Raw genomic sequence first — 13,913 nt, 5'->3', positions numbered from 1 at the left:
AAGCACAGAGAGGTCTGGTAAAGCATAGGGAAGCATTGTAAAGCACAGAGAGGTCTGGTAAAGCATAGGGAAGCATTGTAAAGCACAGAGAGGTCTGGTAAAGGGGTGGTAAAGCATAGGGAAGCATTGTAAAGCACAGAGAGGTCTGGTAAAGCAAGGGAAGCATTGTAAAGCACAGAGAGGTATGGTAAAGTATAGGGAAGCATTGTAAAGCACAGAGAGGTCTGGAAAGGTCTGGTAAAGCATAGGGAAGCATTGTAAAGCACAGAGAGGTCTGGTAAAGCATAGGGAAGCATTGTAAAGCACAGAGAGGTCTGGTAAAGCAAGGGAAGCATTGTAAAGCACAGAGAGGTCTGGTAAAGCATAGGGAAGCATTGTAAAGCACAGAGAGGTCTGGTAAAGCATAGGGAAGCATTGTAAAGCACAGAGAGGTCTGGTAAAGCATAGGGGAGCATTGTAAAGCACAGAGAGGTCTGGTAAAGCATAGGGAAGCATTGTAAAGCACAGAGAGGTCTGGTAAAGCATAGGGAAGCATTGTAAAGCACAGAGAGGTCTGGTAAAGCATAGGGAAGCATTGTAAAGCACAGAGAGGTCTGGTAAAGCATAGGGAAGCATTGTAAAGCACAGAGAGGTCTGGTAAAAGCATAGGGAAGCATTGTAAAGCACACAGAGGTCTGGTAAAGCATAGGGAAGCATTGTAAAGCACAGAGAGGTCTGGTAAAGCATAGGGAAGCATTGTAAAACACAGAGAGGTCTGGTAAAGCATAGTGAAACATTGCAAAGCACAGAAAGCAGTCTGTAAAGCACAGAGAGGTGGGGGCATGGAAGCATTAAAGCAGAGAGGGAAGCATAGGCAAGCATTGTAAAGCACAGAGAGGTGTGGTAAAGCATAGGGAAGCATTGTAAAGCACAGAGGGGTCTGGTAAAGCATAGGGAAGCATTGTAAAGCACAGAGAGGTCTGGTAAAGCATAGCATTGAAGCATTGTAAAGCACAGAGAGGTCTGGTAAAGCATAGGGAAGCATTGTAAAGCACAGAGAGGTCTGGTAAAGCATAGGGAAGCATTGTAAAGCACAGAGAGGTCTGGTAAAGCATAGGGAAGCATTGTAAAGCACAGAGAGGCTGGTAAAGCTGGTAGGGAAGCATTGTAAAGCACAGAGAGGCATTGTAAAGCATAGGGAAGCATTGTAAAGCACAGAGAGGTCTGGTAAAGCATAGGGAAGCATTGTAAAGCACAGGTCTGGCCCCGCGCACTTTTTCAAGCCACGAGTCTCCTCTGCGAGACGCCACTGCTGGGGGTTGATCAAGCTGGTAGCAGTAAAAGCTGACGGGGGACACTGCTGTAGGCAAAGTAGGATCCCCTGATTACCAGCACTGGAAGAGCCATAAAGATAATAGAAAATTGTATAGAAATGAAAGTGACTAACCACTCACTCTGTCTATCGAAAGTCCTAACTTCGAAGACCCTCTCTTGCTGATTCGTCTCCTCAGTGAAATCCCCAAACCCCCGCCCCTCCTCTCTCCTCGGGAGCAGTCTCAACCCGACCCACCCTCAAACCCCCTCACCTCTGCTCACTCGTCCTCGTCTACCCAACCCCCGCCCTCCCCTCTCTCAGCTCGCCCCTCCCCACTCTCACTCCGCCAACCTTTCTTCTCGATCTCCCCTCTACCCCGCCCGTCCTCTCTCATCGCCCCGCCCACTCTCACCCTCCCTCTGTCTTCTCGTCTCCCTAGCCCCTCCCCCCTCTGTCTAGCCCCTCCCTCTTCTCATTGGCGCTGGTTGTAAGAATTTAGAAGCAACGAAGCTTTTGAAGCAAGGGAAGGGATTTCCACGTGTTTACGTTTTCTCCCGCTTTTGGGCGTTAAATCTCCGTAGCTATGGAAACGCAAAGGCACCCAACACCTTCCCAGCTTTCACTTTTTGGTTTTTTGATAGTATTATGACCACAGTAGCATAATAGAAAAGGTTATTGTCAAAGTATTGTCATGAGAAACTGTGGGAATAATATTTATTGTCATTTATTTATTATTATTATTATTATTATTATAGTTATTATTATTATTATTAGTCGCATAATAACAACAATGCTCAGTGTTGTTGTTACCCAATATAACATTGTTAAATTATGAAAACCCGCTTGTAATATTAATGCCGAGTGCTGGTTTTATAATCTTGTTATTTATTTTGACACAATGTGCCCCCCCCATAACCCCCCCCCCCCCCCCCCCCCCCCCCCCCCCCCCCACACCCCCCCCCCCCCCCCCCCCACCCCCACCCCCCCCCCCCCCCCCCCCCCCCCCCCCCCCCCCCCCCCCCCCCCCACCCCCCCCCCCCCCCCCCCCCCCCGTGCCACTCCACATTAGCAGCATTATTATAAAGACTTCGTTTCTGGGAAGCTGTTGAAACGGGAGCACTTTCACTTTCCAGATTACTCAGACAGCCGGTGAGAACGCAGCTCTATGAAAAAACCTTCAAACAAAGTAAGCAAGGAAACCCCCCCCCCCCGGTGCGGATTTCCTTGGGGATTCTTGAATCAGTCCCACGCGTTTGTTTTGCAGATGGAAGAACGAGGGCTTGAGCCCCAGAACATAAAAGCAATCAGCACAACTCCCCCGCTCCTACCCACGGTAGTTTTGCATGCTGTGTTTGCGGTTTGCCCTTGAGTTTTCCTCTTGGCTATGCTATGTAGTTATCATTGCTTACCGTCATTTTCCGTGTTTTTTAGCACGCTTTGCAGGGCTGGTAATCAGGCTCCTATTGCACAGCAGTGTCCCCCAGTCCAGGTTTTACTGCTACCAGCTTGTTCAGCTCTCAGTGTGTCTAGCTAACAAGCTCAGGTGTGTCTTATTATTAAACTCCTAGTGAAAGCAGGACTGGATCACACTGCTGTGCAGCGGGAGTCTGATTATTAAACTCCTAGTGAAAGCAGGACTGGATCACACTGCTGTGCAGCGGGAGTCTGATTATTAAACTCCTAGTGAAAGCAGGTCTGGATCACACTGCTGTGCAGCAGGAGTCTGATTATTAAACTCCTAGTGCAAGCAGGACTGGATCACACTGCTGTGCAAGGGGAGTGCTTTACAATGCTTCCCTATGCTTTACCAGACCTCTCTGTGGTTTACAATGCTCCCCTGTGCTTTACCAGACCTCTCTGTGCCAGGGGAGTGCTTTACAATGCTTCCCTATGCTTTACCAGACCTCTCTGTGCTTTACAATGCTTCCCTATGCTTTACCAGACCTCTCTGTGCTTTACAATGCTTCCCTATGCTTTACCAGACCTCTCTGTGCTTTACAATGCTTCCCTATGCTTTACCAGACCTCTCTGTGCTTTACAATGCTTCCCTATGCTTTACCAGACCTCTCTGTGCTTTACAATGCTTCCCTATGCTTTACCGCACCTCTCTGTGCTTTACAATGCTTCCCTATGCCTTACCAGACCTCTCTGTGCTTTACAATGCTTTACCCTATGCTTTACCAGACCTCTCTGTGCTTTACCCTATGCTTTACCAGACCTCTCTGTGCTTCACAATGCTCCCCTATGCTTTCACTACGGGCTCGCTTTTATAAGGCACGATAGTGTCAGCACACTTCAATAAAACCGAGGTCCTCGACCCGTTTGCCGCCTCGCTTTTCTTGTAAGGTTATTTGATATTCTGCTCTGGGATTATTTAAAGCAGCTGTCGCGGGCTGTTTTTTTTTTTTTCCAATGCAGAAATGTCGGGTCGTTTAAGAAGCAGACCGGCGGCGAACTCAGCCGACAAAATCGAAGAAAATGTCAACGAGAGAATCCTAGCGGAATGTTACGCGCTGTACGTCGATCGCAAGAGCGGTGAGATATTAACGCTGCCAGGACTACTGTGAATAATCGCGAAAGCTTGAATCGGCGACTCAAACAGGACACAAACTAACCGAACGCGGTCGTGGTTACAATCGGCCGTGCATGACTCTCCGGGAGAGAGGCTCGGCTATTTTTATCAAGGCATTTCAGAGCCCTGATGCACATTGTAGGCTGCAATTAGAAACACGCGATAAGTTACCCACAGTAAAAACACAGAAAAGTGTGATAAAGCACAGTGAAAGCTTGTAAAGCACAGAGAGGTCTGGTAAAGCATAGGGAAGCATTGTAATGTACAGAGAGGTCTGGTAAAGCATAGGGAAGCATTGTAAAGCACAGAGAGGTCTGGTAAAGCACAGGTAAGCATTGTAAAGCACAGAGAGGTGTGGCAAAGCATAGGGAAGCATTGTAAAGCACAGAGAGGTGTGGTAAAGCATAGAAAAGCATTGTAAAGCACAGAGAGGTCTGGTAAAGCACAGGGACGCATTGTAAAGCACAGAGAGGTCTGGTAAAGCACAGTGAAAACTTGTAAAGCACAGAGAGGTCTGGTAAAGCATAGGGAAGCATTGTAAAGCACAGAGAGGTCTGGTAAAGCATAGGGAAGCATTGTAAAGCACAGAGAGGTCTGGTAAAGCATAGGGAAGCATTGTAAAGCACAGAGAGGTCTGGTAAAGCATAGGGAAGCATTGTAAAGCACAGAGAGGTGTGGTAAAGCATAGGGAAGCATTGTAAAACACAGAGAGGTCTGGTAAAGCACAGGGAAGCATTGTAAAGCACAGAGAGGTCTGGTAAAGCATAGGGAAGCATTGTAAAGCACAGAGAGGTCTGGTAAAGCATAGGGAAGCATTGTAAAGCACAGAGAGGTCTGGTAAAGCACAGGGAAGCATTGTAAAGCACAGAGAGGTGTGGTAAAGCATAGGGAAGCATTGTAAAGCACAGAGAGGTGTGGTAAAGCATAGGGAAGCATTGTAAAGCACAGAGAGGTCTGGTAAAGCATAGGGAAGCATTGTAAAGCACAGAGAGGTCTGGTAAAGCATAGGGAAGCATTGTAAAGCACAGAGAGGTGTGGTAAAGCATAGGGAAGCATTGTAAAGCACAGAGAGGTCTGGTAAAGCACAGGGAAGCACTGTAAAGCACAGAGAGGTCTGGTAAAGCATAGGGAAGCATTGTAAAGCACAGAGAGGTCTGGTAAAGCATAGGGAAGCATTGTAAAGCACAGAGAGGTCTGGTAAAGCACAGGGAAGCATTGTAAAGCACAGAGAGGTGTGGTAAAGCATAGGGAAGCATTGTAAAGCACAGAGAGGTATGGTAAAGCATAGGGAAGCATTGTAAAGCACAGAGAGGTCTGGTAAAGCATAGGGAAGCATTGTAAAGCACAGAGAGGTCTGGTAAAGCATAGGGAAGCATTGTAAAGCACAGAGAGGTCTGGTAAAGCATAGGGAAGCATTGTAAAGCACAGAGAGGTCTGGTAAAGCATAGGGAAGCATTTTAAAGCACAGAGAGGTCTGGTAAAGCATAGGGAAGCATTGTAAAGCACAGAGAGGTCTGGTAAAGCATAGGGAAGCATTGTAAAGCACAGAGAGGTCTGGTAAAGCATAGGGAAGCATTGTAAAGCACAGAGAGGTCTGGTAAAGCATAGGGAAGCATTGTAAAGCACAGAGAGGTCTGGTAAAGCATAGGGAAGCATTGTAAAGCACAGAGAGGTCTGGTAAAGCATAGGGAAGCATTGTAAAGCACAGAGAGGTCTGGTAAAGCATAGGGAAGCATTGTAAAGCACAGAGAGGTGTGGTAAAGCATATTATTAAACATGAGAAAACAGGGAGAGAGAAAATACTGTGATAAACTAGTGTAAGATGTTTTTTCAGTAAATGTTTTAATACTGCAAGAAGCTAGTGATAATGTTTTAATGTTGCTCTTTCTAATAAGAGGTGAGAGAATGAATTTTAAAGATGGCCAGCGTCCCTTTAAAGGGAGGGGCCAGTGACAGTATTGCCCTTGTTAATAATGGGTGAGAGAATAGCCAGAACTAGCCTGTATTGAACATCGTTACCTCCCCTGCCTGTGTCTCTTTCAGGGCTGGTGAAGGCAGCTGACGCTCTGGGGCTCCCCCTGCTGGCTCCTCGGAAGAAGATCAGCATCATGTTGATGGGGAATCACTCTGCTGGGAAGAGCTCCTTCATTAACTGGTGAACCTCTGATGCAAGGCTGAATACTGAGCAATACCAGACCTGCTTCACCAGACCTCTCTGTGCTTTACAATGCTTCCCTATGGTTTACCAGACCTCTCTGTGCTTTACAATGCTTGCCATACCTCATGCTACTCGTGTGCTCTTCCGATCTCCCTATGCTTTACCAGACCTCTCTGTGCTTTACAATGCTTCCCTATGCTTTACCACAGCTCTCTGTGCTTTACAATGCTTCCCTGTGCTTTACCAGACCTCTCTGTGCTTTACAATGCTTCCCTATGCTTCACCAGACCTCTCTGTGCTTTACAATGCTTCCCTATGCTTTACCAGACCTCTCTGTGCTTTACAATGCTTCCCTATGCTTTACCAGACCTCTCTGTGCTTTACAATGCTTCCCTATGCTTCACCAGACCTCTCTGTGCTTTACAATGCTTCCCTATGCTTTACCAGACCTCTCTGTGCTTTACAATGCTTCTCTTTGCTTTACCAGACCTCCCTGTGCTTTACAATGCTTCACTGTGCTTTACCAGACCTCTCTGTGCTTTACAATGCTTCCCTATGCTTTACCAGACCTCTCTGTGCTTTACAATGCTTCCCTATGCTTTACCAGACCTCTCTGTGCTTTACAATGCTTCCCTATGCTTTACCAACCTCTCTGTGCTTTACAATGCTTCCCTATGCTTTACCAGACCTCTCTGTGCATTGTGCTTAATGTGAAACGACACCAAAATTGATACCCTATAAAGTGAAATATTCCGAAATTGAACCCAGTACACACTCACTGAAGGTCCAAGAATTCAACGTCCCTGACGTAGACAGATAGAGACTTCTGTCTATCTGTCTGTCTGTCTGTCTGTCTGTAGGTACGTGGGTGAGCATATCCAGAGGACGGGGGTTGCCATAGAAACGCAGGGCTTCACCTTTGTGACCAGCGGGCGAAGGAGAGAGTCGCTGACGGTGAGGCACTGCATATTATAATATCACATGACTGAAATCGACCAATCTCACTGCAGTATTTACCAGAATTCTAGTAATTCTGTGTTCACACGTCATCCATCGCATTGAACACAATAATTCATTAAAAAAAATTTTTTTGTAGATATATAATATATATAATATATATCTCATCTATATAATATCATATATATTTTTATAGATTTGCAAACAGGGCCAAAGTCGGGGCCCTTGACAGCCCCGTCTTTGAGTATAACTTCATAAAACTAGACCGGTGAATTAAATAATAATAATAATAATAATAATAATAATAATAATAATAATAAATTATATTATTCACTTAATTATTCCTCACACGAGTGAGATTCCATGCTCACTCTGGTTGCAGGGAAACGCGACGTTGCACCTCTACCAACACTTTCAAAAACTGGAAGAGATCTCAGGTAAGAGAAAGGACTGGTCCCTATGCCTTGCCACTTGATCTGCTTTCGATCAGTCGCTTCAATGGGACGTTATCAAGCTCATCCCATAGGGATGGGCCAGTAGGTACCTACTAGCCTCCTAAACCACATATCTACCCCCCACCCCTAAACCTAATGTCTACAACTAACCCAACCCTAACCCTGACTGTGTTACTATTCTAGTCATTCGTACTATTATTTCCACGCCGCTTGTTAGCGCCCTCTAGCGTCGCAAGAGCTGCTAACGCGCTCCGCCTGAGGCTTTTATTACACTGGGTAACACGATTTTTGTTCCTGGCTAGTAAGTGTTATTTCCTAATTGCTTATGCCTGAAAAGTATAGAAAATCGCTATTATTCCCCACAAACTTTGCTTTTGTGACCAGGACAGTGATATTTCAAAATATCACTATTTCCAATGAGAAAACGTGCAAATGACTACAAAAGATTTAGAAGCGAGTAGTTTTTCGAGATACTGTATTTACAAAATAATCGTAAATCTCGAAAAACTACTCACTTCTAAATCTTTTGTAGTCATCTTTGTATTACTTTAGTATAAATACATGTTAATTTGGATTCATATGTTGTTTTTTTCTGACTTTATGTGAACGAAAAGACACACATTTGCCCGTTTTCCCATTGGAAATAGTGATATTTTGAAATATCACTGTCATGGTCACAAAAGCAAAGTTTGTGGGGAATAATAGCCATTTTCTATACTTTTGAGGCATAAGCAACTAGGAAATAACACTTACTACCCAGGAACAACAAAAAAAATATTGTTACACTGTGTTATTAAGCGGGTTTGCCTCTATATACAAACCATGTAAGTTCAAAGCGATTTTGGTCAGCGCAAGAGCTGCTAATGTACCTGGTCGTTGCGGTCCAGGTGTGTCGGACTACCTCTCTACGGAGATCTCCACTTCCAGAGAGAAGAAGTTCGGTCTGGTCACCTTCATCGACACCCCGGGGCTGGTGGACGGGGATATGAAGTACGAATTCGACGTGGAGAGAGCCTTGCTCTGGCTAGGTGAGTCGAACCTGACCCCGATGCAAAAGAGACGGGAGGGAACGAGACAGAACTGGGGTCAGTATTGCGGACAATGGTTATGCTGGCTCTGTTGAGTTTAATGATGGAGAATTGAGTGGTTTTAATTTTGACTGAGTCTGATTTTGACTGCGTGGTCTTTGATATAGGCAGTCGTGTCTCTGAAATGAACCGTAGGGTCTCTCATGTAGACTGTAGAATCTGTTCCTGACCGTGGTCTTTCATATTGACTATACTGCTCTGGCCAAACGTTTTGAATCATCACCTTCTAGAATGAAAAAAGCTGCTGAATAATGTTCCCTTGTTAACATGTTGAATTCCACACCCTCTATATAGAATGAACTCCATCAGCTTCATAGAGTCCAGTGAAAGCTGCTGAATAATGTTCCCTTGTTAACATATTGAATTCCACACCAGCGCTTTGTAGCTTTCCCATATATCTACCAGAAAACTGAACAAAAAACTGAAAAAATGTGACATTTCGAAATCCAACCTGAAATATTACTGGACTACAATTATGGCTTCCTTCCAGGACAAATTTTTTTTTTTTTTTTTTTTTTTTGCAATATCATTTTATAGTTTCTTTGATTACTACATTTTAAAAAGAAAAATGCCCGCGGCCCTCTCCTCCTCTCCCCCCCCCCCCCCCTCCCCCCCCTCCCCCTCCCCTCCCCCCCCAGGTAGGATCTGGGGAGTCCAGTAGTCCACCTGGACCACGAGGGCCTGGTGCTTGTGTTCTTTGATCCGATGGGCCAGGCACTGTGTAAGCGGACCCTGAACATCGTGGAGCGACTGAGCGAGGAGAACGGAGAGAAGATGAGGTTCTATCTGAGCAAAGCAGATGAAGCCGGAGACGAGAGCGACAGACAGGTGACGCTTTCATACTGAACGAACCTCAGTCCACCCCATGAGAAACGATCCAGCTTTCTCAGGGTCTTCAGTGTAAATTCAATGGCAAACGTTTCCACTAAAAGTCTCTCTCAGTGTCTTCAATGTAAATTCAATGGCAAACGTTTCCACTAGAAGTCTTTCTCAGTGTTTTCAGTGTAAATTCAATGGCAAACGTTTCCACTAGAAGTCTTTCTCAGTGTCTTCAGTGTGAATTCAATGGCAAACGTTTCCACTAGAAGTCTTTCTCAGTGTCTTCAGTATCAATTCAATGGCAAATGTTTCCACTAGAAGTCTTTCTCAGTGTCTTCAGTGTGAATTCAATGGCAAACGTTTCCACTAGAAGTCTTTCTCAGTGTTTTCAGTGTAAATTCAATGGCAAACGTTTCCACTAGAAGTCTTTCTCAGTGTTTTCAGTGTAAATTCAATGGCAAACGTTTCCACTAGAAGAGTCTCTCAGTGTCTTCAGTGTAAATTCAATGGCAAACGTTTCCACTAGAAGTCTTTCTCAGTGTCTTCAGTGTGAATTCAATGGCAAACGTTTCCACTAGAAGTCTTTCTCAGTGTCTTCAGTGTGAATTCAATGGCAAACGTTTCCACTAGAAGTCTTTCTCAGCATCTTCAGTGTAAATTCAATGGCAAACGTTTCCACTAGAAGTCTTTCTCAGCGTCTTGTTTAGAAATCAACACATTAATGATTTATTTAATATTGGCACACCCCTAGTATTGAGTCATGTGTAGTTTTAATAACTCTAACTTGTGTGCGTGTGTGTGTCTGTGTGTCTGTCTGTCTGTCTGTCTGTCTCTCTCTCTCTCCACAGAGAGTCATGATGCAGATCGTGCAGGAGTTGTGTAAGAGACCAGGACTGAACAAGTGTGGCTTCGACATGCCCACGATATACATCCCTGACCCGGCTAAGGTACCACACAGAGCTGCACAACCAGGCTCTGAACATGCCATTGAACCTATATATCATAAAAATCTCATTTAATATCACCAGTGTTCATGTTTCTCTATTAGATACACAGAGATTATTATTATTATCAACAATAATAATAACAATAATAATAATAATACATTCAAAATCTATCCTCTTTAGAAATCACTTTTGCAGATATTTTGTCTGATTTGATTTTTTAATTGATCTCTAATGTAATTTGATCAGTGATTTGATTTCTGCTGCCTCTCTGATTCGTCTCAGCCGAGCCGCTGTCTCAATCAGATTGACGGGGTGTGCGGGACGATCGAGAAGATCATCGACCAGACGGTGCAGAGCTCTCTCAATCACCTGGAGCGAGATAGTGACATCATCGCAGAGAGCGTGGAGCGCAGGCTGAAGGAGGACAGGTGAGAGGAGCAGCCCAGCCAGCAGGGGGCAGCAACTGGATGAGGAAAAGCCACATTGAACTTTGAAGAGACCGATGACTGTGCTTACCTCAGACTGCAAAGTGTTGGCGAATGTGTTTTTTAACCCTTCGGTGTTATTGCAGTAATTCTAGCATTGTGGATCTGTTTATAATTTTTTTTTTTTTTAATCTTTGTATCAAGAAATATTTCTGAACATTTACAGTCATATGCAAATTTATCAGAACCCCTCCAGATGTGTCGTTGAAATCCTTTATCTAGCCACCTGCATGAAAACACCTCTGGGTGTGAGAATTTCAATCTCCGCTCAGTAATCAGTGATATAGAAACACACCCCTGTGTGAAAATGTCAGACCGCTTTGTGCTTCAATCAGGGGTCTTAAACAGCTTCTGAAAAAAGTCTCGCTGTTTGAAATTAATTGCAAGTATGGCCTGTTAAAGTCATCAATTCAATTAGATAATGGCTAATTTCTTATTTTGACTTCTATAAAGTATCTCTTTTCTTCTCTTCTCCTCTCTTCATCATCTCTTCTCACTCTCTCTCTCAGTTACAAGGCAACAGTGAACAGGAAGATACGGATTAAGCACTTCCTGTTTGGTTGCCTGGGTTACCTACTGCCTCTGTGTTTCCTGGCCAGCTTTGTGATTGGCTGTTTCCCTGACGACAGCCTGACTGACATGGCAGGGCCTGATGTAGCACACGCCCTCCATGTGTATACCGTAAGACTGGAAACGAGGAAGTCACTCTCAGCCAATCAGAACATGCTGACAATACCCCAGCTATGCACTAGATGGCGCTGGCTGTTCTATACAGACAATGTGATAGATCTAGCCTGTGTTACACACATCTATGGTAGTGCAGCTAGAACTGAAGAGCAGCTCCTAAACTCACAGTCAAACAACACAGACTGAGCAAAACAATGTAATACAGCATAGCCCAGCGCATTGCAGTTGAGGAACTACAACTCCCAGCATCCCTCACCATTGCTGCGGGAGCAGAGGCATGCTGGGAGCTGTAGTCCTAGCCAGGGCTGGACCAATTCACACTACAATAACAACAGCAGCACAGCTAGAACTAATGAGCAGCTCCTGAACTCGCAGTCAGAGGCATGCTGGGAGCTGTAGTCCTAGCCAGGGCTGTACCGATTCACAACACAATAACTACGGCAACGCAGCTAGAACTGAAAAGCGTCTGTAATAGTAATAAAATATCATGAAAAGGTAAGGGGGAAGGTAGAAGCTGAAATTGGAAGCTACAAAGCTGTGTGTGTTGCAGGAGGTTGTGTCCGTGCTGTGGGGCTGGCTGGCTTGGGACAGTTCCCTCTGGGGAGTGTTCGTGATCCTGGGCTCCTCAGGGCTGTTTCTCCTACTGGCACGGTTGTACAGCAGGTAAGATCTTTTGAGACGCTCCCTCAGATCTTTCAATTGCAGGGTCTCCTGCAGTGTTTCATTTCAGCAGGTAGTGGAGGGGGAAGTTCTGAAAGATAACGTTTCTCTCCTCCTTCTCCCTCTTTCCATCCCTCCCCTCCCACTCTCCCTATCCTTCCCCCTTTCCCTATCTCCTTATCTTCTATCCCTCTCCCTCTGTTCCTCTCTCCTGCATTCCATTTCTCTCCCTCTCTATCCCCTCCCTTTCTACCCCTCCCTCTTTCTCCTTATCATCTATCCCCCTCTCTCTGTCCCTCTCTCTCCTACATACCATTTTCTCTCCCTCTTTCCCCCCTCTCTGTCCCGATCTCTCCTGCATCCCATTTCTCTCCCCTTTCTCCCTGCTATCCCTCCTCTTCCTCTCAGAACTGAACCCACTCTCTCTCGCAGACAGAAGCGATATCTCAGAGAGACGCACGCTTTCATTCAGGAGGTGGTAAAACCCAGAAAGGTACCCCAGTCAACGGCATCATCTTCTCACAAGCTGAAACTAGTATTTTAATAGCTGTATTACCCATTCTCACCCCTGGCTTGACTGCTGCTTGCGGTTTGCTATGTTACAAACAAAATCAATTGTGTTGCAATTTACTATATCTGGCCCTGCCCCCTAGTGGACGTAAGAAATATAGCCGTAAGAGTATATATATATATATATATATATATATCTTACTGCTTACGTGTACCTCTATTAACACTCAATACTCTGGCCCCCCTGGTGTCTAGAAGAGAAACAGCAGTAAGAAATATATAGAAGTCATGTACCATTATTAACCTGTAACACTCTGTCGCCCCCTGGTGGCTATAAGAGAAACAGCAGTAAGAAAAAAAATATATATATAGACCCGAATACAGCAGGCTTGTACCGTTAATAATCGGCAAGACTCTGTCGCCCCCTGGTGGCTATAAGAGAAATAGCAGTAAGAAATATATAGATACCTGAATACAGTAAACTTATAACGTTATTAACCTGCATAGGTACTGGCACTTCGCACTGCTGTACTTTTGTAATCCACTAGGAGCCAGAGTGTTTGAGGGTGGGCAGGTTAACGGTTCCCCTCTGATGTCATTTCCTGTTTCCTTTGTCCCCAGGCGGAGTTGTATGACCTCTATCTGCGTCAGTGCATATCGGATTACGACGTCAGCTAAAACGCTTTCTTGCAAAATTTCAAATTTCAAAGCTAATAAAGACAATCGAATGCAAATTAATAATTAGCGGCTTCATTATTATGTCTAACGATAACAATTAAGCTCTAAAAAAAAAGTGTGACTTTTGACGACTGGAATCAATACAGTCATTCATACAGAGAAAAACACACACACACAAATGCATAGGAACCTGATCAAGTTTGCCAGCGAATATATTTCAAGCTGCGTTTGTTTCAACACAGATGTTTAATCATTAGTCTAAGTGGCTGTTATTTATTAATTTCTTTACTCATATCACTGCAGCACAGTCCTGTCGTTCAGTTCATAGAACATGAGAATATTTCGACATCATCCTCAGGTTTGAACAATAACAGTGGTTGTACTTTTTTTTTTAAATAATAAAGTCTTTTTTTTTTTGACTCATCAGCGTTGCATCCTAAAATATATCGTTACAGGACGCTGGTCTTTCAATATGGCCGATCATTTAGCAAAACTATCACTCTCGCCTGTCGAGACACACACAAAAAAAAAAAGGTTTTGGGTCATTTCTAAGTTACACAAAAAACAGCAGTCGTTTTTTGCCACTGCATTTCAGCTCTCTCT

General features: G+C 44.5%; 1 protein-coding gene across 1 annotated transcript; it reads left to right on the top strand.

Moving 5' to 3' along the window:
• The first annotated feature begins 3,576 nt into the window (after positions 1–3,576).
• LOC121302101 lies at positions 3,577–13,370 on the top strand. Its single transcript, XM_041231921.1, has 12 exons — positions 3,577–3,829; positions 5,910–6,021; positions 6,885–6,978; positions 7,364–7,418; positions 8,324–8,556; positions 9,167–9,352; positions 10,192–10,290; positions 10,573–10,718; positions 11,285–11,456; positions 12,013–12,125; positions 12,531–12,615; positions 13,254–13,370. The coding sequence occupies exons 1-12, from the start codon at positions 3,715–3,717 to the stop codon at positions 13,308–13,310; spliced, it is 1,467 nt and encodes a 488-aa protein (XP_041087855.1). The 5' UTR covers positions 3,577–3,714; the 3' UTR covers positions 13,311–13,370.
• Positions 13,371–13,913: the final 543 nt, after the last annotated feature.

The sequence above is a fragment of the Polyodon spathula genome, chromosome 29 (assembly GCF_017654505.1).
Source record: "Polyodon spathula isolate WHYD16114869_AA chromosome 29, ASM1765450v1, whole genome shotgun sequence".
Taxonomy (NCBI): domain Eukaryota; kingdom Metazoa; phylum Chordata; class Actinopteri; order Acipenseriformes; family Polyodontidae; genus Polyodon; species Polyodon spathula.
Note: the sequence above shows the minus strand (reverse complement) of the source record. Positions and strands in the feature narration are given on the sequence as shown.